This window comes from Procambarus clarkii, chromosome 18 (assembly GCF_040958095.1).
Source record: "Procambarus clarkii isolate CNS0578487 chromosome 18, FALCON_Pclarkii_2.0, whole genome shotgun sequence".
NCBI lineage: Eukaryota > Metazoa > Arthropoda > Malacostraca > Decapoda > Cambaridae > Procambarus > Procambarus clarkii.
This window is the reverse complement of record NC_091167.1, coordinates 44,208,947-44,236,517: the sequence shown is the minus strand read 5'-3', so window position 1 is coordinate 44,236,517 and position 27,571 is coordinate 44,208,947. Positions and strand designations below refer to the sequence as shown.

The following is a 27,571-nucleotide window of genomic DNA, read 5'->3' as shown; positions in this document are numbered from 1 at the left end:
TATATCACATAAACTTCTATGAGTAAAAAAAAAATACACAAAGTATGTTTGGGGGTGTGGCGAGCGTGTGGCAGTGGGTTCCCTTTAGCCGTTGATATATCCAACACGTGGGAAATATTTGTATGTGTTATATATATGTCTGTGTAGGGAATTTTACTGCGATCACTGTCATACAAATTATAAAATGTTTCAACAAGTATAAACATGACAAACATCAAACGAACGAAAACAATGCGTTCGTTTCTGCCGCGAACGCATACTGAGCGACGTGGTTCTATATTTGGCGCTTCTCTTACATATGCTTTGTACAAATGTTATACAGTTCATCTTATAGAAAATTCTATTGCGAACACATTGGTATAAAAAAGAAATACGTACATAGAAAAGTAGGGTCAGGAAACGTATAAACTTTCCAAGCATGATTTCCCCCCTGTGTTTTCGCCAGTGCGCTCGCGGCTAACTACTCTCCACTTCACACACTCTTATGGGTGGGCAATTACCTATATTAAACATTCATATGCATATGTCCGTATAGAGAATTTTATTGCGATTCCAATGATACCAAAATTAGCGATGTAGGACAACTGTAGGCTTCGCAACCATTAAGAGAGTGGAAACATTTTGTTGCTGTTTGGCGCTCTCGGCGAGTGATCTGCATAGTTTTTTATTTGGTGTTGATACTCCTTATGCTTGGGCGGCATTTTATAGGTATGCTCTTATAGACAATTTCATTGCAAACACAGTGATACCAAATTTAAATACGTGCGCCTTCAATTATTGTCAGGACATTCAAAAGAGTGTACACTTTTTCGGTCTTACCGCGTAGGCGCGCGAAGTGCCGAAAGCATCTGGGGTATTGTTTTTTTTTGCGCGCCGAGAGCGCGAAAGTGTTAAGTATATACATGGAATATATGCACATAATCTCTCTTGTAAAAATTAGTGGTGGCTCTTTAGTTGTCTTTTTGCAGAATAATGAAATTTGCCATGTTTTTGTCTCCTTTTCAATGAGAGCTACAGTCACCTTTCTCCATGATAGGTGTGTACAAAGTTTAGTGAGCACAAGCCATGCCACAAAAATTATAACTCCAAATATATAAAGTTTATGAAAAATTAATTCTGAAGAGATTGTAGAACAGACAGCTGAGCACACAATATGTCAGAATAGTGAGAATCGGTCAAAAACTGGAATTATAGAAGCCACTCAAAGATGAAACTCTAGTTTCAGAGATACAGTAATTGAAGTTGAAGTTATCAACAATGAATATAGGTAGTTTTCATTCGTTAATTTAATTGTATGTTTTAATAAACATTGTTTGGCATTTGTACTCCAATATGTGAAAGTTAATATGTGTTGAAATGAAGTCAAGAAAAAATAACCCCCCAAAAAACAAAATATAGGGATTTTTATAATAATTATAATGATTTAGGGGATATATTTAGGGTATACTCTATATAAGTGAAAAGCTCTAATATGGTCTCTTAATCATCAAAACAACCTAAAGAGACAAAGAAAATAGAGTTTGAAATCAGGGAAAAAATCAGACAAAAAAAATTAAGTCCCAAGTTTTGCGAGTTGTAACTGACTTATTTGTTGGCCAATTTCATTCTTTCTTCACATACTTAAGTAAATACAGTATATGCATTCTCCAGGATGTAAAGGTTACAACAAAATCAGATAATAAACAAAGGAGAAAAAACTAAAATCTTGAAAAAAAATTCCTCTAAAAAAAATATTTTTGGGTCATTGATGAAAATAACATACTGTATATTAACATTGGACAATGTATTTACAGTATATGATATATGTATAACAAAATAGAGCATAATAACATAGTTACTCATTATTATTTGTTTGTATTATGTATTACTCAGCAATGATATAAAGGCACCAACTGCATATTTACTTTATGGACACTTTTTACCACTGTATTATTCTTCTTCTTTGAGCTTCTTTGATTATTCTTCTCTCTTAGGCGTTCTTCACCTTCTTGTCCTCTTCTGTTTGAGGAGTCGGCCGTGGCGCAGTTTATTCAGGCTGCGTCGGCGGCTTGTCGTCTGATGTCGGACTTGTTGGTTTTCCGGGGCTCCTGGGGTGGGTCTTCCCGGAAGGGTCGTGCCAGGGCTCTGGGTTCCTCTCGTCGTGGTAGGCCTCTGGTGTCAGGTTCGGGTTTGGCTCCTCCTGCGGACCCTACCTCGTCTGGTCGGCGCGGTGTTCGCTCTGTGTGGGATTCTGGGTCTCGTAAGGGTCGCCGGCCCTTTCGCGGTTTGCCCCATTGATGGGGCGATGGGGGGGCGGCTTGCACTGTTCGCCCGCACCTGGTCCCACGATTCGTGGGCCTTTCGGGTCGTGTCTTGCGGCCTGCGGTGGCGTTGGGTGGCCCCTCCCCCCTTGGGGGGATTGGGGCTGGCAGGGCAGGTTTCTTCCCCTGCGCTCTGTCGAGTCGTCTTGGAGTGGGTACGCTTGGGCGTCGTCGAAACGACATCGTCCCTCAGATGGGTTTCCCGTCTGTTTCCGGTTCCGAAACGGAACTGCGCGGACCTGCGGTTCATTCTGGACTTGTCCCGTCTGAACCCCTGGGTTCATTGCCCCTCCTTTCGGATGACTACGCTGTCTCAGGTTCGGCTCCTCTTGGAGCCAGGCGCTTGGATGGTGTCCCTGGACCTCCGGGACGCTTATTGGCATGTCCCGATTCATCCACGGTTCAGGGACTGGCTTGGTTTTGTTGTGGGGCATCTGAGTTACTGCTTTCGTTGTCTCCCGTTCGGGTTGAACCTGGTACCTCGCATGGTTACGCGCCTTACATGGGTTGTGGTGGCTCGTTTGCGTCTCCTAGGTGTTCGGGTGTTGGCCTACCTCGACGACTGGCTGGTTTGGGCTCCCAGCCGGTCAGTTTGCTTGCTAGCCAGGGATTTGGTTCTTTCCCAGCTCACCGGTTTCGGGCTCTTGGTGAACTGGAGGAAGTCCCACCTGGTTCCCTCTCAGGTTTGGACTTGGCTGGGTCTCATTTGGGACTCTTGAACCGCCTCCTTGTCTCTCCCTCTGGAGTCTCTTGCGGCTGCCGTCCTGCCTTCGTCTGTTTCTGGAGGGCCCTTGGGTCACCCGGCGGTTGCTCGAGGGGCTGTGCGGGAGCCTGAACTTTGCGATGGTGGTCTACCCGCCGGGTCAGGTTTGGCTTCGTCGGCTGTTCTGGTTCCTTCGGGGTCCCCCCTTCCGTCTCTCTCGTGATCGCAGAGTTCGACCCCCGGGGGCCTTGCGTCGGTTGCTGCGTCACCGGCTTCCTCTTCGGGTTTTTCGGGGTTTAGTGCCTTGGCACCTACCCGAGCCCTCGCTCGATGTGTACACGGATGCGTCGTCTCTCGGCTGGGGTTTTGTGACCAGTGCTCACCAGGCCGGCCAGGGGTGTTGGGATCCGTCCTTCCGTCGAGCTCACAGCACGGTGCAGGAGTTCGCGGCAGTGTGGTTTGCTCTGGGGAGGATTTGGGTGGCCCGTGGATCGACGATTCGGCTCCATTCGGACTGCTCTCCAGTGGTTCATTGCCTGAACCGCAGGGGTTCGATGCGGTCCTTGTCTCTTTGGGGTTGGTCGCTTCGGGTGACTCGTCTGCTGAGTTCTCGGGGTCTGGCTTTCCTGGCGGTTCACGTACAGGGCGTGTCCAACGTCTTGGCCATTGCCTTGTCTCGCTTCGTTTCCCTCTCCACGGAGTGGACAGTCGACGACGAGTCCTTGCATTGACTTTGCCAGACATTCGGACACCTCGAGGTGGACCTCTTCTCATCGACGTGGTCGTGGCGTCTTCCCGTTTGTGCGGCGCCCTTCTCCGATCGCGAGGCCGTCGGGGTCGACGCCTTTCGGCTAGACTGGTCGAGGTGGGGGTTTCTGTACCTCTTTCCCCCAGTTCGGCTGTTGCTCCAGGTCCTGACTCGCTTAGAGACTTACCAGGGGAGAGATGTCCTTCTGGCCCCTTGGTGGCTGGCCCAGCCTTGGTTTCAGGCGCTAGTTGCTCGGCGTCCGAACTCGAGGGTTTACCCGCGGCTCCGCCTCTTTCAGCAGATCGGGCCGGTACGTCACGTGGCTGGTTCGATCTTCTCCTCGAGTCTTCGCATATGGGTTTTTTGACTCGCGTCTATCATCATCTCTATGGTGATCAGGTGGCCTCCTTGTTGGTGTCCCACCTGAGGGCTTCTTCTCGATGGCAGTATGAAGTTTCTGTTTCTTTCTGCGTCTTCGTCGTGTTACTGTAGTTCCTTGTCTGTTCGGGTGGTCTTGTCCTTCCTCTCGTGATTGTTTCAGGACCGTCATCTTATGCCTAACACTGTCGCCTCGTATCATGCGGCGCTGGCTGAGCCGCTTCAGCTTGCCTTCGGTATCGATGTTATGTCTGCGCCGTTTTGCAAGCTGTCTTGTGCATTGTTTCACCTCTGGCCTGCTCATGTGCTGCCTGAGCCGTCCTGGTCTTTGGACAGGGTGCTCGCTTTCCTTTCATCTCCTCGTTTCGTTGTGGCCCCTTCGATCCAGGATTGTTTTTCCAAGGCACTTTTCTTGTTGGCTTTGGCCTCTGGGGGTCGGGTAGGGGAGCTTCATGCTCTCCTCCGGTGCAGGGGTTTCTACTCTTTTGGTTGTGGTGATTGCTTTGTTCGCTTGCAGCCGTCTCCTTCTTTTCTGGCGAAGAATGAGACTGCTGCGTTCCGGAGGGGTCCATGGGTGGTTGATGCTTGGTTGGTCAGGCCGGGGGTGCATCATGTTTTGTGTCCGGTTGTGGCGCTTCTTCGTTATTTGCGCGCCACGGCTTCTGTGTCCGGGGACGCGCTGTGGATTGATCCGGTTTCCCTTCTTCCCTGTTCGCGGGTTCGGGTCTCCCAGGTCGTCCGCAGGATTATCAAGTCTAGCCAGCCTGCGGTCTATCCCCGTGCCCATGACGTTCGTAAGTTCGCGGCTCTTGCTGCCGTCTTTGGGAATATGTCTTGGTCTGATATTCGGGCGCGGGGATTTTGGCGGTCGAACAGGGTCCTGGCTGCTCGTTACCTTGTGAATGTCCCTGGGCCCCGTTGGGCCTGTGTTGCTTTGGGTCGGCGGTTGCAGCCAGTTGTCTCGGCTTCGAGTTGAGGAGTGAGCGACGACCGCCTCCCGGGTAAGTCCCTCTTTTTCCGTCTGGGTAGTTAGCTCCGGGGAGCCGACGGGGCTCTCCCCCAGAAAACTAGCGTTGAATGTAATAAAACGCCATTTTCTGGGTGAGTCCCGGAAGCTCCCCGGCATCCCTCCCTCCCTCCCTCCGGTCGGCGTTTTTTTTTTTTTTTGCGTTTTTGACATCCAGCCTCAAGAACTGAGGTGTGGGTAGCTGGTGTGGAGGGTCTGGGGCTCCCCCTTCCCCCTCCCAGGGAGGGGGGAGCTGTGCAGACAGCGGCGCGGTGGCGTGTGACGTCACACTAGTTTGCTTGTTTTCTGTTGGGGAGTTCTATCCACTAGTTCGACTTTTGGTAGCAATTTTAACCAGAATAGGGGTTTGTTTTGAGGCGCTTACCTTTCTGGGTGCCTGTTCCGGCCGATGGCAGACACAGAATGCTTCCAACCACACGGGGGCTTCTATAGGGCATTGCTCCCCTTGCCTCTCTGAGGAGGCCCGGTTCTGGCCGTGGTCCCCGGTAGGCCTAAGAACTCCATACACATGACTGATGCCAAAGTCTGACATTAACATATCAACCTGGGATAGCTCCGGGAAGCCTCCGGGACTCGCCCAGAAAATGGCGTTGCATTATATTCAACGCTGGTTTTTTTCTATTAAATTTTTCTGTTTCTACTTTTAACCTAATTTAATTTTATACTCATCCCTCTTTCTCCTTTCTTTTTCCTAGCAGTAAGACTTTTGGTTACACAGTGCTTTCATTATATTACACTAATCTAGGTGAAAACACTGTTAGGGCATGAGTTGCCTTTGCCATATCTGACTGACAAATTTCATTTACTTATTTTTAAAGTTATAATCTAATTGTCTTTTCTTGGTATTGTTATCTACACTTGAAATCATTGTTACTCTGTTCTGCCCTCTATTCCAAACACAAAACACTGCTTGTGCTTTTCTGAATGTTTGTCATCAATACATGGCGACAGTGGTGGTGGTGAACTAAGAATTCTTCCCCTCACCCCTCCCTTTCCATTTATGTAGAAAATCTATACACAATGACATATACAAAGTTCTATGTTATGGTGGGGTGAAAATCAACAAGATCCCGACATTTTTGCAGTGCCCTAGATGGACCTTGGCTGAGGTTCAGGTAACAACTGAGTGGCTGTTCAGTATTTCATATTATTCAGCTCCCTAGATTTTATTTGTTTCAGTACAAATATAATATGGTATAGTAGGCTGGATATTTGGTTTTTATGATTGACTGATAAATGTAGGGAATTGAAAGCTTTATAGTATTGTACGTAAGAATGTTAACAAATATTTTGAGTTATTGAATTTTATTAGTCTGTGAGCACAGTATTCAGTTAATTAAGAACACTTCATTTCTAAAATATATCAATTTCTCCCACAACACAGTTCAAGCCCATATTTCTGGGCCAGACTCAGAGGGAGCATCGTCGTGCCACAAGCAGTCAGAAGTGCATACGTGTTGGTGGCAAACACAATGACTTGGCTCAAGTTGGCAGAGATACTTATCATCACACATTTTTTGAAATGCTTGGAAGTTGGTCTTTTGGAGACTATTTTAAGGTACAGTACTGCAATTAAATATTTTAATAAATTTTGCATTATAACTGAATTATAGACTGTATTTATTACATGATAAATGAAGAAGATCCGGTGTATTGATGAAAATATAACTGCACCTTCACAGAAAGAGGCTTGTTCCATGGCATGGGAGTTATTGACAAATGTATATAAACTGCCCTCAAATCATCTTTATGTAACGTACTTTGGAGGAGAAGATGCTCTAGGGCTTGAAGCTGATGAGGAAGTGAAGGAGATTTGGAGATCTATAGGGTAAATATCTTACATTTTGTCTGCCATCTAGGTTAATTTTATTTTATGTATAACTTACTGATAAAAGTACAGTACAGGTACAATAAGAGCTGAGTAACCCAAATTTCTGAGTAATCAAAACAAAATTAGGTTCAAGTTTTTTGCCTTTTCTGGGGTAGCCCCTTGGTGGTTTCCTGAAGCTATCTTGTTGAGAGTACTTAATTCTAATGGGTCTCATCAGATGCAGGAGTTCTGTTTGGCCTACTGGGGACCCGAGCCAGAACTTGGCTTGCTCACAGAGGTGCAGGGAGCCATCTGTTTATGTTTTGATCGGTTATTTAGTATTTGCTGTACATGCATGTTTTTACAACCAGTTTGTTATGTGGGCTTGGCTTCTTTGCACTTTGAGCTGCATGTTTTAAGGATCCTCTTCCCTGGGTGCTTGTTAGCTCTGCCCTTGCATTGACAGAGTTGCTTCTCTGGTGTGTTAGGGAGTTTGCCCCTGAGAGGCTCGGCCATCAAGGGTGGAGTGCCTTGCCTTGTGCTGTTCATGAAACTTTACTCCTCTGTTTGGGCCCTTGGCTGGGTAAATTCTTTTGGTTATGCTGAGGTGCACTTGGGCTTCCGTGCTTATTTATACAAGGTGAAACAGTCACCATTCATAGCCTAAAATTTTTGCTGCATGGTATCTGTTCTTTTGATGAGCAGCCCCAGTGCCTAGATGACCTGTTTGGCTAATTACCTTCAGGCCCTTGCAATTCTTCCATGGGTCTCTGGTGTGGTTCATTATGGATCGGTCCATCAAGTCTGTGCTCACTATTTACGTGCTTGATAGATGCTAATTGTCCCTGCTATTGAACGATGATTGTTCTCTCTCTCTCTCTCTCTGCCTTTGCCATGCTGCCTGTTGGGTCGGTGACACCTAACACCCTAAGTCCTGTGTAGTATGTTCCTATTGGGTCTCAGCTCTGCCTGAACCTGCTTTGAGTACAGAATCTTATCAGACAGCAGCCACTTTACAGGCTAGGTTTACTTATGTTAGGTGCTCACAACTTTGTGCTTACAATATTTGAATGCCTTGGAATTGTAGGTGTTGGTGAGCTCCACCTGGACTGAGTCCACACCTCTTCCTTCCTGCACAAATGTGGTTTGCCTTACTTCTGGTGTCTCCTCCTCCCCATTCCCCTGGTTCCTGCTCTGAAGCATCTGAAGGTTTTAGAGCTAGGTCAGGGTTTAGTTAGTGGTTTAGCTCGATCTTCTCTAGAGGTGGTCCCATTTCCGTTAATGGTGGGGGCATTCACCTTCACTACCCCACCCCCCTCCCCCAGCTCTGAACTTCCTCCTTGGAAGGATGCCTTTCTATCACAATGTCATTGGGCAAGGACTTTGGCTTTGCCCCAGTTTTGTCATGGCTGGCTTCTGGGAGCTGAAGAGATGCCCAAGAAGGTCCTGTGGGTGTACTTTAACTCTTCATGTAGTTTGGTCCACTCTGCATGGGGCCTTTGTTTTAGAAGGATAATTTTTCTTATCCACCTTCTATGTATGAGTTTGATTGCTTTGCTGCTTTCTCTTGGGTTTGGTTCCTGGTCTCTTTGATGCCTCGGACTCATCTCATTTTTCAAGGTTTCTGTTTTCCCCACATTGCTTCCATGGTGGTTTTGCTTGCTTTGCTTCCTCCTGCAGAACTTGGACCTCTTTTATTAGATTGAGCCAGCCTCTTTTGAATATGTCATTTTTTTCTGCCTGCCTTGTGAGCTGACAGGCTGTGTTAGCCTGTTCAATAGATTCAGCTTGGTCTCTTACCTTTTTGTCTGCTTTCCCTTTTCCACTACTCCTCTTTCTTGAGGATGTTGTTCCACAGGTTTTGTTAACAGCTGCTTTCTCTTGTTGCCCCTTTGATCATGTGTTGTTTTCTTTGTATTCTGCTTCCACTGGGAGGCTGTTAGGTATGGTGGGGACTTCTGCTGTATGTCGAGGTAGGACAGAAATTTATAATGGGTCTGATTTCCAGGTTATTGTGCTTCCTGATCCAAGTTCCTCCTCTGCTTGAAGTTGTAACTATGCATGGCAGAAGGATGGTTCCACTCATGGTCTGCGCTGGCTCTTTTGCAGGTCACCCATTTGACACCGCTGTGGGTCTCATTTTGCTAGCTCCTGGTTCCAGGATTTGTGTGCTCTTCGGGTTGTCACTCTTGGCCTGTGGTGGAGTTGGTCAGTCATTCTCCCATTCTTGGGGTCAGGTTTTGCAGGTCTTCTAGTCAACAAGCCTGGCCCAGGGCCAGACTTGACTTGTGAAAGCTTGGTCCAACAGGCTGTTTCTTGGAGGAGCCTGCAGGCCAACATATCCACTACAGCCTGATTGGTCTGGCATTTCTTGCACAAAATCGACCAGTTTTTATTGAACACTTTCACTTTTGTTCTGGCAATATTTCTTGGGAGTGCTGGGAAGATGTTGAACAACAGTGGATCTCTGATGTTTATACAGTGTTCTCTGATTGTGCCTATGGCACCTCTGCACTTCACTGGCTCTATTCTACATTTCCATTAATATATAAATTTTCTATGTACAGTACTGTATATATTATTTGATATCTCTCTTATCTCCTTTCTAGAGAGTACATTTTGAGAGTTTTAACCTCCAAGCTGCTAAGGGCTATTTGACCTTTCACACCCACAGGCGCATAAAAAAAAAATCTAAATTTTTTTTGGTTCATATAAACCTGTTAATTTGTGTTCCCTGATCACGGGAAAAATATTTAAAAAATCATAAGTGGCATATTTTGGCCACAATAGGGTGGGGGAAGTGTGGCAAAATAGAGGCGCTGACTCAGCAAGCGTCGGAAGTGGTCTGCTCCGCCACAGCTGTCAGGCGGGTGTTGCCACAAAGATATAATTACCTAATTTATTTCAATGTCTCTGATTGATTTGTTCTTATTTTTTTTGCAGTAATATTATTCAATAGTGTGTTGTATGATATATTTATATAAAAAAATGTGTGAATCATCACTGTACTCAAAATTATGGTGTGCATATTATTGATTTAATTATTATGTTCATAAAACAATAAACAAATATTCTTGCAGTTATTACACTATATACACAGGTTATATATAAGTATCTACATGTTTTCTTCACCATAACGAACCACTAAGTTGATATTGTGAGTCAAAAAGCAACGAGGAGTGGCCAGCCAGCCTCTCGCTATCACTCCCTCCCTCAAAAACTCCTCACTCACCAACATCCTCCTCCCACCATACTGTTTTTGCTTTTATTCATTATATACAAACATATATAAGTATCTGCATGTTTTGTTCACCATAGCAAACCACTAAGCTGGTATAGTAAGTGCAGACAGCAACAGGTGGCCACAGATTCGGCAGACGACGCTACCGCACTCCCACCCTCAACATTACTCCATCCACAGCACAGCGCAAATTATCACAACAATCCTGCTATTATCAAAATCCTGGTCATTCATATCACAGTCAGGAGTCTTCTGTAGTACTATCATCGCTAAATACAGTAATACCAGTTACATATATTTATGGCATTTTTAGGCGATGTTGTGGTCACAAGCTGAACAGAATACTGTGAGCTCATGCTGCGTGCGCCAGCCTTGGTGGCTCACTCAATACTGAGGCCTTCACACCTGGGAATGTCGCCCTCGATATTTTTTAAAAATGGCGTCTGTTTACATGAGCCCTGAGGAAGGTGATGTGAACCCCGTGTATCCGCGGGCCGTTTAAATCTTGCATAGTACTCCAAAACTGCATATGGAGTGTTGCATACTTTTGCGTCAGTTACTCAAAACTGCAAATGCAGTTTTACACAGTTTAAGGGTTAAGACAACCCCAATAGCTTAGGTACTTTATCATGCCTATGCATGCCATATATGTACTCTTTCTTGCCTCTATTTCAGCAATCTCCTGCTTTGAAGGCGAAAAGTGAGTAGTTAACAGTATAAGTGTAGTTACAGGATGAGGGCTATGCTCATGGTGTCCCGCCTTCCCAGCACTCTTCGTCATATAATGCTTTGAAACTACTGACAGTGTTGGCTTCCACCACTTTCTCATCTAACTTGTTCCAACCATCTACCACTCTGTGGAAGTAAATTTTCTTTTTTTTTCTGCAGCTTTGTTTAGTTAGTGTATAGTATTAACTACTAAACTGTATTAAATTAATGTTAAGTATAATATCTGTATAATAATTAAGAAAGATAATATTTTTTCAGAGTTCCTTACAACAGAATTCTTCCATTTGGAATGAAAGACAATTTTTGGGAGATGGGCATGTTTGGTCCATGTGGTCCTTGTACTGAAATTCATTACGACCGCCTTGGACGTTCGTTTGCCTCAGACAGAGTCAACCTTGGAGTGGAGGATCTAATAGAGTTGTGGAATATAGTTTTTATTCAGTATGAAAGTTAAGTTGTACTATATTTTTAATTTAAATATGAATTTTGTTGTTTTATAGTTCATACTAGCTATTAAAAGCTCTGCATGAATTTTTTTTACAGTAATATTGTTGTATTTTCTCTCCAGATTAATTAGCAGTGCAACTGACTGCAAAGCTAGATTTGTAATTGAGATAACTTTGAGTTAGAGAAGCATTATTCTTAAATGTATTCTTCCACTGTAAAAAATACCATATTGTAATATACAGTACAGGTAAAAAATAAATTTTTTTTTAGGCCTAACCCGATAAAAGCCACTAGAGAGATGGTAGCCCCTAGGTAAATTCAGATTCTGTATTGGTATTTGCTAGAAGAAAAATAAAAAGTTAAAAATAATAACTAAAATTTTAAGAAATATTAGTCAATGTGATATCAATGTAATATCGGGAATTTCTAGGGAAGACTCTTGTGGCTCCTTGAAACTACTATGCTGAGGTCATATCAGCCATAGAGTTGTATAGTCCTACTGGTGACCAGCACCAGAACCTCCCCCTCCCCCCACCCATTCCCCCTCACAGAGGTACAGGTAGCGGTGATACTTATCTTTGCCACTTCACCGGGAAGGCAACCAAACAGTGAGTCAAAACAAACCACTACTGGCTTCAAAAGAGACCAAGGCCTCAAAATCTACCTAGAGAACTTCCTCAATGTATACAATGTAGGCAACCAACTGATGACCTAGAAGGGAGGGAGGGGATCAGGGTAGCCCGTCCTCTCGCAAATTACGTTGCTTTTCGCTCGTATGCGCACTCAGGCTAAAAGTTGACATTATTCAAAATGAAATCGGCTAACGAAAGTTACATACTGTCCCATTTCCTCTTTTGGGTCCTCTGGCTTAGGCTGTTAAGTTAGGAGAGGAAACATTTAATTAACAGTTTTCATTATGTTTTGAAACCCTAGGAGAACTTCCTGCCCTCCTAACCTACCAAAAGACCCAAATGTAGTAAGTACAATTTCGAAATTCCGGTGCTATACTCATATACATGGAGGGGTTTTTGACACTTTCAGAACTAAAAAGAATTTTTTCCCAAGAATTTATTTCTTGCGCACTGGTGTTAAATTTATAGGCCGCGCAGTTAAAGGGTTAAGGCAACGTCCTACTGAAGCTTGATTTGGGTGAGTCATCTCAGCAAAAGTTTGCAGTTCTTCCCATGCTGCACACATTTTCATAATAAATGAGGAAGGAACATCTTCTACATCAACAACCCTCATACCATCTTCATGTTTACAAATGATCTCTTGTTTTTCCTCTGTGGTCTTCCTCACATGTGTTTTCTTAGGTTGAACCTTACCACTGACTTTCTTGGGACCCCATGGCGTGATATACAGTGGTACCTCGGTTTACGAATGCGCCCTTTACATACTTTTTGGGTTACGAGCCTAATTTCTTCGGAAAATTTGAATCGAGTTACGAACTTTACCTTGGGATACGAGTTTGTTGATACGCGTATGGCCGACCTAGCACATGGTGGCACAACGATCGCGTATCAGTTTCCCAGTGTCTCCCGCCTAGTGTGACTATCCCGCCTAGTGTGACTATCCCGCCTAGTGTGACTATTCCGCCTGAATTCTTTGCAAGGATTTACTGTACAGTTTTTATTTTTTTATTTTTGGCTATTTGAATATAAAAGTTGTTATTATATATCTCGCCATGGGTCCCAAGAAAGCCAGTGGTAAGGTTCAAGGCAAGAAAATACATGTGAGAATGACCATAGAGGAAAAACAAGAGATCATTCCTAAACATGAAAATGGTACACGTGTTGTTGAGCTAGCTAGGCAGTGTAACAAATCTTCAGGGGAAGGAGGAGTAGGCAGTAGATGATGTCCTTTCCTCATTAATTAATTAAGAAAATGTGTGCAGTATGAGAAAAACTGCAAAGGTTTGCTGAAAAGAATCACCCAGATAAAACTATTGCTGGCCATTGTATTGATCTTATTAACCCTTTAACTGCACGGCCTATAAATATGACATTCCCCCAGTGCGCAGGAAATGAAACCTCAGGAAAAAAATTCTTTTTTCTTCTGAAAGTGTCAAAAACCCCTCCCTGTATATGGGTATAGCAACAGAAGTTCGAAATTGTACTTACTTTGGCTGCTATGGGGTCCGAAAGGTGGGGCGTGATGTCATCATTCCCTGTGCGCCAGAGCAGTATGCTCTCGGGGCCGGTGGGGCGCCCGGGGCGGGGCGCGCGTGTTGCCGCGAATATATTTTTGTTCATTTTTTGCGCACAGTTCCAAATACATTTTATTTGTTTTTACAGGCTAATCCTATGTATAATGAACACGTACACTACATTATGGTAGTAAAACATTCATATTGTCCAAGAACACTGTTACGTGCATGACACTTGTGTACACATATCTTGCACATATTTACCATGTATCATGCTAATTTATGTATACTGTATATACAATCTATTTACAGACTATACACTGTCACACACTATATACATTCACCATCAACACATTCAGAACACCGCGAGTGTGAGCAGCCACACCCAGCCAGCCCTCCCTCACTTCTCCAACATTGCCCCTCCCATCATACAGTTATTCACACCAATGTTTCATGTTCATTTATATATATTTACAACATATGTACACACTATACACTGTCACACACTATATACATTTACCATCAACACATTCAGAACATCGCGAGTGTGAGCAGCCACACCCACACAGGCCCTCCCTCACTCCAACGTCTTACTCGCCAACATTGCTCCACCCACCATACTGTCATTGTTTTTATTACACTATTTACACATGTTATATATACTTATCTACATGTTTTATTTACTAGAACTATGCAAGTAAGCCGGTATTGTGTCCAAACAATACAGTGGCCATCATACACTGCATGAGAAATCACACAGCAGACAGCAGACGACGCTACAATTACGACGTCACATCTCTCACCAAAATGGCTCGTATGGGCCAATAGCAGCTGCCTCGTATGGGCCAATAGCAGCTGCCTCGTATGGGGCAATAGCAGCTGCCTCGTATGGGCCACTAGCAGCTGCCTCGTATGGGCCACTAGCAGCTGCCTCGTATGTGTCAATAGCAGCTGCCTCGTATGGGCCAATAGCAGCTGCCTCCTATGGTGCAATAGGAGCTACCTCGTATGGGCCAATAGCAGCTGCCTCGTATGGGTCAATAGCAGCTGCCTCGTATGGGCCAATAGCAGCTGCCTCATATGGGCCAATAGCAGCTGCCTCGTATGGGCCAATCCTGGTCACTAATTTCTGTAAATGAATAATTGACCACAAGTTTATTTTGAAAAGGAACCTAAGAAGTCATTTGAAGATTCCTAGATGGACGAAATAATGCTGTGGTGCTGTGGCTAGCGCTGTGAACATCGTGAACAGCATTGAATCACTGATATTTGAACATTGTACCCAGTCATTATCCCACTCAGGCTCTTCTATAATACTATCACGGCTAAATAATACAGGTTATATATATATTTTGACATTATTAGGCGATGCTGTGGTCACACGCTGAACAGCAGAGCTGTGCGCTCATGCTGCGAGCGCCAGCCTTGGTTGCTCACTCACTACTGAGGCTCTGACACCCGGCAATGTGGACCATGATTTTTTTTAAAGATGGCGTCTGTTTACAAGAGCCCTGAGGAAGCTGATGTGAACCCCATGTATCCCCGGGAGTTTTGAATGGAACGTGAAAAATAAAAACACCTGGAGGCGCGTTGTGCACCCGAAGCCTGGGCCTGCAGGCGCGTTGCGCAGTTAAAGGGTTAATGACAATGTGATATCTCACTACAGACAAATGTTACAAAGAAGGGAAAATCAATCTTCAAGAAAAACAATGAGAAAATTATGCAGTGAGCTAGAAGCAGGTCCTAGTGGTATGCAGGCAAAACATGCCAGAGAGTGTACCTCAGAGAAGACCTCACAGCCTGATGTTATAATGGAAGGGGACTCCCCTTCCAAACAGTAACACCTCTCCTCCTTCCCCCTCCTCACCGTCTTCCATACGTCAACAGGAGTCATCAGTAAAGGTAAGTAATAACTTGTACATACTTTTGTAGTAAAGATTTGGGTGAATTAGGTATAAAATTTACTTGAAGTTAATTTTTTGGGGAGTCAGGAATGGATTAATTCATTTCCCATTACTGTATTTCTTATGGGGAAATTCACTTCGGTTTACGAATTTTTGGGTTACGAACTGTTTCCAGGAACGGAGTAAATTCGTAAACTGAGGTACCCCTGTATAATAATTACTTTTATGTTCAAAAAAACAAAAAATCACCAAGATAATGGAATTTCTTACAAGCGTGATCATTACTAAGTGGGCAGCTGTGGTAAACTGAGACAGGTCTGCCCGTGTGACCAGGAACCATGCGCTTGGTCGACCCAAACGTGTATCAATGAATATCGTTAGTCGACGACATTATCGTAAGTCGAGTCGCATTTTCTGATAAAATTTATATTGTAACTCGAAATTATCATAGGTCGAGGTGTCACTTTACGTCGATATTTGGTTGTTGCACATACAGGCGAAAAATGACGTAATTTGTAAGAGGACAGGTTGATCAGGGAGCCTACGGAGTTCACCCAGAAATTGGCATTTCATTACATTTATGTAATGGACATTAAATTCATAAATGGTATTATATTCATAGATGGTGTCAATAATGATATTAAAATAATATGTTTTGAAATATGCATTCATATTAAACACTATGCTCTAGAATCAGTGCACATTGTCATCACAGGTTAAAGGACTGCAGCCTACAGAATCTTGGCACTCATTATGTTGACACTGGCATGGGTCTGGAGAGGGTAACAGCTGTCTTGAACAACAAAGCATCCAACTATGACACAGATCTTTTCATCCCTCTCTTTTCTGCTATAAAAAAGGCAAGGTTACAATGCAGTTACAATACAATGTCTTTGTTAATCTTTGTATATACCACATTTGGCAGCTCTAAGACGCATCACGTCATATGTTAGAGTACTACGCAAGATTTAAATGGCTCTCGGATACATGGGGTTCAGGGTTCACCTCACCTTCATCAGGGCTCTTGTAAACAGACGCCATTTAAAATAAAAATCGTGGGCCACATTCCCGGGTGTGAGGTCCTCAGTACTGAGTGAGCCACCAAGGCTGGTGCACGTAGCATGAGCTCACAGCACTGCTGTTCAGCTTGTGACTACAGCATCGCCTAAAAATGCCATAATATATATGTACAGTACATGGTATCATTTAGCGATGATAGTATTACAGAAGACCCCTGACTGTGATAAAAATGACCAGGATTCTGATAATAGCAGGATTGCTGTTATAATTAGTGCTCTATTTTTTTTTTATTTTTTTTTTTTTTTTTTATTTTATTTTATTATTTTCTACCACAGACGTGGCCACACATTTACACTGCTAACTAGCATATATACATTTTCTTCTGTCCTCCATGGACAGGGTTAGAGAAGTGTTAAACATATAGTTCAAGGGTTTATTGAACACTCAACCACAGAAGGTGATTCGGTGCTTTTAAAATGCTAAGCTAACCTACATACGTAAATACATAGATACACAGATTTACGTATGCCCTACATAAAGTGTTAGATGTGTCTTTTACATAGTGTCATTAATGTACTGTACATTCACAAAGGTGAAATGTAATTCTGATCAGCTTCCATATACAGAGCACCACTTGGTTTCCGAACTTTAGTTATCCGAAACTTCCAGTTTCCCGATTGGGGTTGGGGAGTCATGCTACCCGAACAAAGTTCGGGTAGGAAGGGGTCCGCCAAGCGTCACGCCGGCTTGTGGTGGTGGGTGGGCAATGGTCCAGTTTGCCCACTGTGACTTCACAGATTCACGGCCTATTATTCCTATTATTTTGAATTGCCATAAGGCTGGAATGTTCATTCTGTGCTTTTGTTTTACATATCTGCACAATCAAGAAACATCTGTGCACCATGTTGGCTCCAAATGCACGCATTGCGTCAGTGATGGCTGACTGGTGGGTGGATGGACGATGGAGCTTAGGTGGATGGCAGTATGAATGAGGGGGGGGGGGAGAATCAGTGAGAGAGGGGGGGAGAGAGATGCTAGGAGGGAGGGGGAGGTAGGGAGAGATGTTAGGAGGTAGGGAGAGATGCTAAGAGGGAGGGGGAGGTAGGGAGAGATGCTAGGAGGTAGGCAGGAAGGGATGGAAGTAGTGAGAATTAGGGAGGGAAAGGCAGGCTGGCAGGCACAGGCAGGCAGGCAGGCTAGCTTGCAGGCAGGGAGTGAGTGGTAGTCACGCGGTTGAACCGCGTGACCTTGAGAGATGGGATGTAGGGGGGCGGGTGGTTTGTTGGTGGTGGGGGTGAGACCGGCTCATTCCCGAAGATAAGCCTAACACACACTACCCGTTAGCATGATGGCAGGGAGGGAGGCAGGCTGGCTGGAAAGGAGGCAGGCTGGCAGGCTGGGAAGGAGGCAGGCTGGCAGGCTGGGAAGGAGGCAGGCTGGCAGGCTGGGAAGGAGGCAGGCTGGCAGGCTGGGAAGGAGGCAGGCTGGCAGGCTGGGAAGGAGGCAGGCTGGGAAGGAGGCAGGCTGGGAAGGAGGCAGGCTGGGAAGGAGGCAGGCTGGGAAGGAAGCAGGCTGGCAGGCTGGGAAGGAGGCAGGCTGGGAAGGAAGCAGACTGGCAGGCTGGGAAGGAGGCAGGCTGGGAAGGAGGAAGGCTGGGAAGGAAGCAGACAGGCAGGCTGGGAAGGAGGCAGGCTGGGAAGGAAGCAGACTGGCAGGCTGGGAAGGAGGCAGGCTGGGAAGGAGGCAGGCTGGGAAGGAGGCAGGCTGGGAAGGAGGCAGGCTGGGAAGGAGGCAGGCTGGGAAGGAGGCAGGCTGGGAAGGAGGCAGGCTGGGAAGGAGGCAGGCTGGGAAGGAGGCAGGCTGGGAAGGAGGCAGGCTGGGAAGGAGGCAGGCAGGCAGGAAGCGATATACTGTATGGGTGTTGAAGTGAACCGTGAACCACGTGACCTTTGAGAGTGTGTGTGTGTGTGTATGGGTTTGGGGTGGGGGAGGTGTGTCGGGGGAGAGGGGGAGGTGTGTCGGTGGTGGGGGAGGGACCAGCTGACTCCGTAAGCCTAACCACACTCCACAGACCTGTGACTCAGATTTGTTTCTTAAATGTACAGTACATCATCGTATATTTTAGGCAGGATGTGCCTGCAGGCTGGCAGGAAACATCCAGAGGATGTTTGCCAGACGTCTTAATAATCAGTTAGGAACAATTAAGGACTTTTATAAAGCGGATCAGGACTTCACTTATTGATGAGTACAAACAAAACACGGTCGCATTTACGCCATGAACCTGACGATTTTTTTCCCTAGAGTTTTTTTTCATAAATTTTTCGGAGAAATTTCTTTTTACATTTCTAGTTTATTTTTTCCCCTCTATTTCTCATATACGAACTTACATGTTAACCGACGGGTCTCGTCCCCAAGGGGTTCGGAAACCAAGTGGTGCTCTGTATACTTTATACCCATACATATACATAAACACACACACACACACACACACATATACATACATATATACACACACACACATGCATTCACATACATTTGTCTAATTTACTCTGACAGGGTGAGGTAGCTGATAAAGAAACTAATGTGCAATTAAGCACTTAATCACTGAAGGTGATGAAGGTGCTTTTACAAGCTCAGGTTATATAGTTACATCATATATATATATATATATATATATATTGTATGATTGATATATTACATGGTCAATCTTGGATACAAGTCTAATATATCATCAAGTGTTCCAGTACTCATATAGTAACTACAGAGTTCAGCATACCTTAGCCCAGGAGGGCGAAAGTCAGTCAGTATGGGATATTCTACAATATAATGTTCAAGAGAGTGCATGTTTTCTCTTTCACAAAGTTGACACATTGTGTACTCGACATTTGGGTTTTGAGAAAGCTGCCAGATACGTCTATATCCCAGGCGTATTCTGGCCACTATAACATCACATTGCCGGGTTCTTGTTCTATTAGTCCCATATGTGAATGTCTCCTCACGATATCTATCATAATATTTAATGCTACAACTTTCAGGTCTTTGAGAATTTGTTAGGTCGGTGAGATTTTCATTAGATATTTGTTTAAGTACAGTGGAACCTCTATTAACGAGTGGCTCTATTAACGAGTTTTTCCAGTAACGAGCAAGCCACTCGCAGCAAATTTGTCTCTATTGACGAGCTCGCCTCTATTAACGAGTGAAACCACATGGCGCTTCCTAGCGTCTCGCGGGTTCTCGCAAATTCTCGGACGCCTCCGACGCCAGTGTTGTTGTTGTATCTCACACGACAAGCATCCCTCTGGATTTATTTGAGCTTTTCTTTGGGTTTTTAGTGGTTTTGCGACTACAATTTGTAACACACGATGCCTCCAAAGAAGCTGCTTGCTAAAGATAGTGTTTTCAAGAGGAAGAAAGACAATTATTATGGATTTCAAGAAGGAAATTATAGCAAAGCATGAGTGTGGTGTCTGTGTGATTGATCTCACAAGGAAGTATGGCAGGTCCTCATCAACAATTTACACCATTAGTAAGGGAATGAGGAGGTAAGGGAGGATGCTGCCTCTTCCACTGAGATCAGGGAAGTGTTTGGAATGTTTGAAAAGGTGAACGCATTCTTGGAAAAGCTGCCCTGATAAAGCAGTGACAACCCAGTGTGTGAAAATGTTTAATTAATTTATCACTTTGTGATAACACTTTATGAAAGTGTTATCACTTTCGCAGGTATATGTCGCTTGAACGTAACACACTTTTTTTATCTTGAATGCACCCAAACATTGTGCTCAAGCGTCATTTGAGCAAATATTTCTTTAAAATCCAATTCTTATCCGATCGACTTGGGGATTGTATACATGTTTGCCATGAAATTTCCGTTTTCTTTAATAACCACATTGCCTATTTGAGAAAACGGCATTGTATTGTATCTTCGTGGTAAGACTATTATATTGTTGACACAACGAGTATAATCAACGTAGTTTTTTATTTGGTGCTGGTCTAACGCATCCTTGTGTGACATTTGAAATGAAATTTGGGTGAAATTCCCAAGAAGAGAGAGTCCGCCTGACTCAGAGGTGGATTTTCCTTCCACACCATAACCCCTCTCCTCCTTCCCACCTCTCCATCGTCTCCCTCAAGCCAGCAACTACTCTTCATAAGGTAAAGTAAATATTAAAAACTACAACAAAACATTTATATTTACATGTGCAGTATTATATTTACATAAAAAAAAGTCATACAAGTATGGATGTTTTTGGGAGTGGAACGGATTAAATTTATTTCCTTTATTTTAAATGGGGAAATTTGTTTCCAAAGACGAGTTTTCCAGGTAACGAGCTCGGTGCCAGAACGGATTAAACTCGTTAATAGAGGTTCCACTGTATTCTCTTTGTCACTGCTAATGAAACACCCATATCAATTTCTACCACTGGTTTTCTGCAGGCTGACTTAGCAAGCATATCAACAGTGTCATGCCTTGAGATGCCAACATGTGATGGTATCCATAGGAATTTAATCTCAGATCTGTTTTCTTTGGCAGCTAAAACATTCATTCGAATATCACTGACTATTTTCTGGGTGTCACTACTATGTGCGTTCAATGCCAGGAGTGCACTCTGCGAGTCACAGTATATAAGTCCACTGCCTTTGTCTTTTAAAAATTCAGTGGCAAGGTATATGCCTGCAAGTTCGGTTTGAGTTGTACTTGCCCAGTCATTGACGCGCTTCATTGCTGTATGTACGAGAGAAGATTGTTCAAATATGTTACATGCACATCCGGTACATCGTCCACCTTCTTCTACAGAGCCGTCGGTATAGCACTGATACACATCGTTACCCATACTCTGAGTACTTTCAGTGATGCTTTTCAGTGTTAACTGTTTTAATAATGTAGTGTACACACTATCTTTCTTGGGCGCATTTACAAAATCAACTGATAGATCCCAGTTATCCCATGGAGTAATTGGCTGATTAATCATTAGTTGAGTTGGGTACATATTTAATATTTTGATGGAATTGGCTACCTTGTAGAACCAATATACATAATCAGATTTCGTTCTTCTTCTATAAGTAATCTTGGTGGGGAGGGAGGTAGCGTTGTCTGCTGACTGTGTGTGACCACCTTTTACTGTCTGGACTCACTATACCAGCTTAGTTGTTTGCTATGGTGAACAAAACATGCAGATACTTATGTATAATGTCTGTATACAGTAAATGAAAGCAAAAACAGTAGAGTGGGAGGAGAAGGGTGGTGTGTCAGGTGAGGTGAGGGAGGGAGTGACAGCCAGTGGTGGGCTGCCACTGCCACTGCCACTGGCTGCCATTGCCAATCAGCATACCAACTTAGTGATTCATTATGGTGAACACAAATGTAGATACTTATATATAACGTGTATTTCATAGTGTAATAACAGCAAAAGGAGTGTGGGGAGAAGCAATTTTGGGAGGGAGGTGGCGACATCTGCATGATTTATCATGTTGGGTAGAGGTGGGCACAATACCAGCTTAAGTGAACAGTTATGATGAACAGAATATGTAGATACTTATATATAATGTCTGTATATAGTGAATAAAAACAAAAACAGTGTGGTGGGAGGAGAATGGTAGCGAGTGAGGTGAGGTGAGGGAGGGAGCGAGTGACAGCCAGTGGCGGGCTGCCACTGGCTGCCACTGCCACTCAGCATACCAACTTAGTGGTTCGTTATGGTGAACACAAATGTAGATACTTATATATAATGTGTATATATATAGTGTAATAACAGCAAAAGGAGTGTGGGGAAGAAGCCATTTTGGTGAGGGAGGTGGCGACATCTGCAAGATTTATCATGCTGGGTAGAGGTCAACCTGTCCTCTTAAAAAGAACGTCGCTTTTGGCCGTTTACCCGTATGGCCGAATATGGACGTAATTTGAAAATGAAAAAAAATGAAAATAAATTTGGGATTTTTTTTTTTAACAACAGTAAGTTAAGGGTCCTCTGATAGGTTAGGTGGGCAGGAAATTCTCATAAAGTTTCAAAACGGTATGAAAAACATTAATGGAAAGTTGCCTTTTCTAAGCTTGCCGAGTAAGCCGGACGACCCAAACAGAAAACGGAACAGTACGTCACTTTTGTGAGTCGATTTCATTTCAAATTACGTCCAAATTTGGCCATAGTGCGCATACCAGCCAGAAGTGACGTTATTTTTAGGAGGACGGGTTGTAGAGGTGGCCATTATGCTCTTTGGGCACTCTACCAGCTTAGAGGAACAATTAAAGTGAACAGAACATGTAAATACTTATACATAATGTCTGTATATAGTGAATAAAAGCAAGAACAGTATGGTGGGAGGAGGATGTGGGAGAGTAAGGAGTCATTGAGGGAGTGGCGGTGAGAGGCTGACTGGCAGATGTGGTGGCCACACCTCGCTGCTTTTTGATTTGCAATATCAACTTAGTGGTTCGTTATGGTGAACAAATGGGGGTGCGTCCTGTGTTGTCCGATTGCGCTTTTTTTGCCATTACCTGCGTACCGTGTCTGGGGATGCGCTTCGGGTTGATCCGGTTCCCCCTCCCCGGGAGGGGGAAGGGGGAGCCCAAGACCCCCGCACCGGCGATCCCCGCCCCAGTTCTGAGGCTGGATATCAAAACCGCGAAAAAAACGCCGACTGGAGGGCGGGAGGGTGCCGGGGAGCCTCCGGGACTCACCCAGAAAATGGCGTTTCATTACATTCAATACTGGTTTTCTGGGGGGAGCTCCTACGGCTCCCCGGAGCTACGTCACCAAAAACTACCTAAGAAAACAAGGGGACATACCCGGGAGGTGGTCGGTGAACCACACCTCAACATGAAGTCGAGACAACAACCCAAGGTCCCCTCCGGAAAGCAGCAGGCACAACACTCGCCAGAAAAAGGGAGAACGGCCGCAGACGAAGAAATCTATGACCACGACCATAAGAGCCAAAAACCACTGCGCCTGAGAAGAGCATGAGGCTCTGCCACACGACCCCCAGAGGCCAATGCCAACATAGAAAAAAAGAGCCGGGGCAAAGCAAACCTGACCCCAAGGAGCCACAACCACCAAGGAGAAGAAAAACAGGAGAGCACTCTGCCCAAAGACCAGGACGGCACAGGCAGTGCATAAGCAGGCCGGAGGTGAAACAACGCACGAGACAGCCTGCGAAACGGCACAGAAGGAACATCGATACCGAAAGCTAGCAGCAGAAACCAAGGTGCCAGACCCAGGAACGGCTCCAAGCGCCTCTACATCCTCCGCAAGCCAATCCTATGACAGCCCCAGGAGGGAAAAGAAAACGCAGGACCAAAACCAAAATGCCACAAGCGTGCAAGTCCACCACCACAAGTGCAGCTGACAGGGAAGGAACCCGCATAAGGAGCCACCACGCACCAACACCCCGCAGAAGGGCAGGAGCGAAAAGACTCATTAAGAGGAGCAAAATCGCCCCTAGGAAAACGAGTAGCGCCGAGACAGCGCGAAGAGTAGAGATATGCACAATAGACCAAGAAGGCCAAACATCCAGAAGCTGCCGGGAATAGGACCCACAAGCCCTAGAAAGGACCGGAGGGAAGCTCAGCCGAATGACGACAGACGTACCAGAAAACGGGAAGGAGCAACCGTCCCAAACCTTCGAGAACAAAAAGAAGCAAACACAAAGGACGAAGGCACAAAAACCCCGTCGCACCCGAGACTAAAAGTCATGCAGAAACCCCAAGAAGATGGGGACATGACTGAGAAGGCCCGTCCCGGAAAAAAGGGGTGAAGACTGTAGAAAAGCACCCACCGACAAGACGGAAACAACGGGTACAATGGACAAGGAAACCGAGCCCAGGGAGGGGCCAACGCCCACAAAGCACGTGCAGAGAGGGGGAACGGAAAACCCCACACCACAAAACCGCAAGCCCCGCCCAGAGCGGTAGAAATTACCCCAGCGGGGACCAATGGGGCCTAAGGCCCCTCACGTTAGCCCCACCTCAGCCCCGGGAACCCACCCTGCAGGCCCCGGGGCCGAGCTATCCCCTCAAAGCCCCAGCATCAAGAAAAACCCCGGGGCAGCCGTGAAAAACACGAAGGAAGGGAGCCCACTAGGCTCTGGAACTGGAACGGAAACCGGAGGATAGGCGAGGGGCGAGACGAAGACCCCAAGCTCATCCCCAGCCAGCACAACGAGGCGAGGACAATACAGAGAATCCAAGGAACATGGAAAAACCAGGCCCGGCACAGCAAGACCGGCAAGGAAGGAGGGCCCCAGAGGGAGCACGGAAGGGCCGAACATAATGCCACAACCAACCCCGACACGCAGCTGCAGTACCAAATCCGCAGCAAAACGTCACCACACTCCCCGAGGAAGCGACAGAGAAGATAGAAAAATCGTACACGAGTGGCACACAAGGGGACACAGGCAGAAACCGAGCACCCAACTGAGCCACAGGGACGGTAGAAGAAACGTGTGCAGTGTAACAGGCAATCGAAGGAACACATTAGGCAGCCCAACTTGGGCTGACCCCATACACAGCCCCAAGAGCAGAGACAAGAGCGCCCATGAAGCACAGAATCCGCTCGACAGGCAAACGACAGGGGAGAGGCGGAACCAAAGAGCCAGAACCCAATCCTTCAAGCACAAGGTGGCGAGCACAAAACACCCTCGACACAGGAAAACGTACCACCGAACAGGCACCCCCACCGTTGCACCGTGTAACAAGGTGGAGGCGGGGCCCCGAACTCAAGCAAGGTTAGACAAGCATAGGAGAGGGGCAGGAGTACAGGCAGGAGCCGCCTCGGAAGGGCCAAGAGGCCACCCGCAGACACCCGTGAACCGAGAAAGGAATCAGGTGGAGAGAACAAGAGCTGCCGAGTATGGGCTAATAGCCCTGCAGTATGCACCTCGGGTGATACGGTCCACATACTCAAGTACGTATGTACACCCATTCCTACTTCCAAAAACAAAAACAGCGTCAGGACGAAGGAGACGCCAATCCGCACCAACTCACCTGCAGAACATAGACGCTGAAGGGCCATGACGCAAGCTTTCGAGTCCGTAGCCGCCGGAGGCAGCCAGGGCGCCCATGCTGGAGAGGAGGGGAGCGGCGAAGGAGGCTCCCCACCCTAGAATGCAGGGAAAAACCTCGTGACTTCCCCACAGCGGCACCCCAGAACACCACCAAAGCAAAGGGGCACGGATTGGATTAAGAAAAGAGCGAGAGGCGAAGCTCCCTCGAGGGAAAATGGATGCAGAACACGTGTGCACACCGCCCGGAACTAAAACAAACTCCCACGGCGCATGCGTAGGACGCGAAAAAAAAGTAGCCCAACAAGGCGAGAAGTAGCCCAACCGGCGACAAGCAGCCCAACTGGTGACAGTAGCCCAAACTGCTACAAGGAGCCCAAACGGCGACAAGGAGCCCAAACGGCGACAAGGAGCCCAAAACGGCGACAAGGAGCCCAAAACGGCTAAAAGGAGCCCAAAACAGCTACAAGGAGCCCAAAACGGCTACAAGGAGCCCAGAACGGCAACAAGGAGCCCAAACGGCGACAAGGAGCGCAAACGGCCACAAGGAGCGCAAACGGCTACAAAGGAGCCCAAATGGCTACAAGGAGCCCAACCTGTCCAGAACAGAAGGAACCAGTATGGAGGCAAACTCCGGGACACGCACGAGGAAGCCGCAAAGGCCAACCGCACCGCAGGCGAAGAGATGCGCTTAGCCGAAAACCTCCAGAAGACGGAACCGAAGAAACCACAGGGACACGGAACCGAACCCGGGGAGGAGCAGAACCCAAGCCCAAATCGTATGCAGAGGGGGGGAAAGAAAACCCCACTCCTCGCATCAGTAAGCCCCGCTCAGAAGGACGGAATCCAGGCGGGGCGCAATGGAGCCCAAGGCCCCCAAGGCCGCTCCTCCCCAACACCAGGAGCCTCTGCACCAGGCCCCGGGGCCGAGTCGACCTCCAAAGCCCCGGCCCCACAAGAAAAAGCTGGGGCAGCCGAGAGAGCTGGAAGAGAAGGGGCCCACTGGTCAGACCCCGGAGCATCGGCCGGAGGAACAGACTCCAATGCCTCCGCAGCTACCCCGGACGGGGCAACCCCCGAAACTGCCCAAGTCTCAGAACCTCTGACCCCGCCCCGACCCCGAAGCCTGCAGATGCGTAGGGGCCGGAAGCAGGAGGGGGAAAAACAAGGGGGGCGTGGAAGAACCAAGGCCGAAGCGACCAAAACCCCCAAGTCTGGGTCCCTACACAAGCGGGGCAGCATCGGGGCGTCCGGAGAAGCGACAAACCTGAGCACGTTGCAACAACCTACCCTGCAACGCGCGAGCTGCCTGCACCCACAGGAATTCATCCGCAAACTGGGTGAATGGAGTCACGAACAAGCAACAAAGCTCGCAGGACTCAGGGTCGAATGTGTCACCGACCCAACAGGCAGCATGACAGAGGCAAAAACAAGGAGAGTTACCCTGAGACAAAGGGACAGAGCAACCCTTAACTCGCACAAAGCGAGAGGGGGACGCAAGGGTCTCCACTATCGGACCCGAGAGCCCCCGGGGGGTTTCCCAGGGCCCCTAGACTGGGTCTGCTAAGGGCTATCCCAGGCAGGGCACTGCTAACCGGTGCCCCAAACTACCAGGCAAACTGCTAAAGCTGAACCCACGGGACGTGTCCACCCGTAAGGGCAAAGCAGGGGGTGCCACCACACAAATGACCCTAATATAATGGGGGGGGGGGACACAAGGCAGACCCCCCTACCAGGCAAAAACAAATATAAAAGAAAAACCACACAAGTGGACAACGTACCCAGAGGGAACAGAGCCGGCCGCTGTCATAGGTGAAAACTAGCTACGCAGTACCCTGTGCCCCACCAGTGCTATAACTACCACTTACCCCAAGGTAAACAAGGGAGTAAAACCCCCAAACACTCGGGGCGGCCAAACGCTAAGCAGCGAAAAGCCAACAGAGGTAGACCCAAGGTGACTTTTGGAAGGCAACCCCAAGCCCCAAGGGTGGTACTTACAGGGCACTTAGGTAAGGTGACTCTAAGCACATGCAGCCCGAGTACCTGAGAATACTACTCCCAGCTCACACGACCACCGTAAGAGCAGCACTGCAAACAAGTCACAGCACTGAGACAAGACCGGAG

At 46.5% G+C, this 27,571-nt stretch overlaps 1 protein-coding gene across 2 annotated transcripts in view; it reads left to right on the top strand.

The window, feature by feature from the left end:
• The window catches only part of AlaRS-m (alanine--tRNA ligase, mitochondrial), a 94,472-nt gene that overhangs the window by 26,997 nt on the left and 39,904 nt on the right, over nucleotides 1–27,571 (top strand). Inside the window, exons 4-7 of one of the 2 annotated variants that reach the window (XM_069326567.1) lie at nucleotides 6,541–6,714; nucleotides 6,839–6,984; nucleotides 11,195–11,386; nucleotides 16,149–16,293. In XM_069326567.1, the coding sequence (XP_069182668.1) occupies nucleotides 6,541–6,714; nucleotides 6,839–6,984; nucleotides 11,195–11,386; nucleotides 16,149–16,293 (657 nt within the window). The remainder of the gene's footprint in view (nucleotides 1–6,540; nucleotides 6,715–6,838; nucleotides 6,985–11,194; nucleotides 11,387–16,148; nucleotides 16,294–27,571) is intronic. The other variant, XM_045736891.2, reaches the window with a different exon arrangement.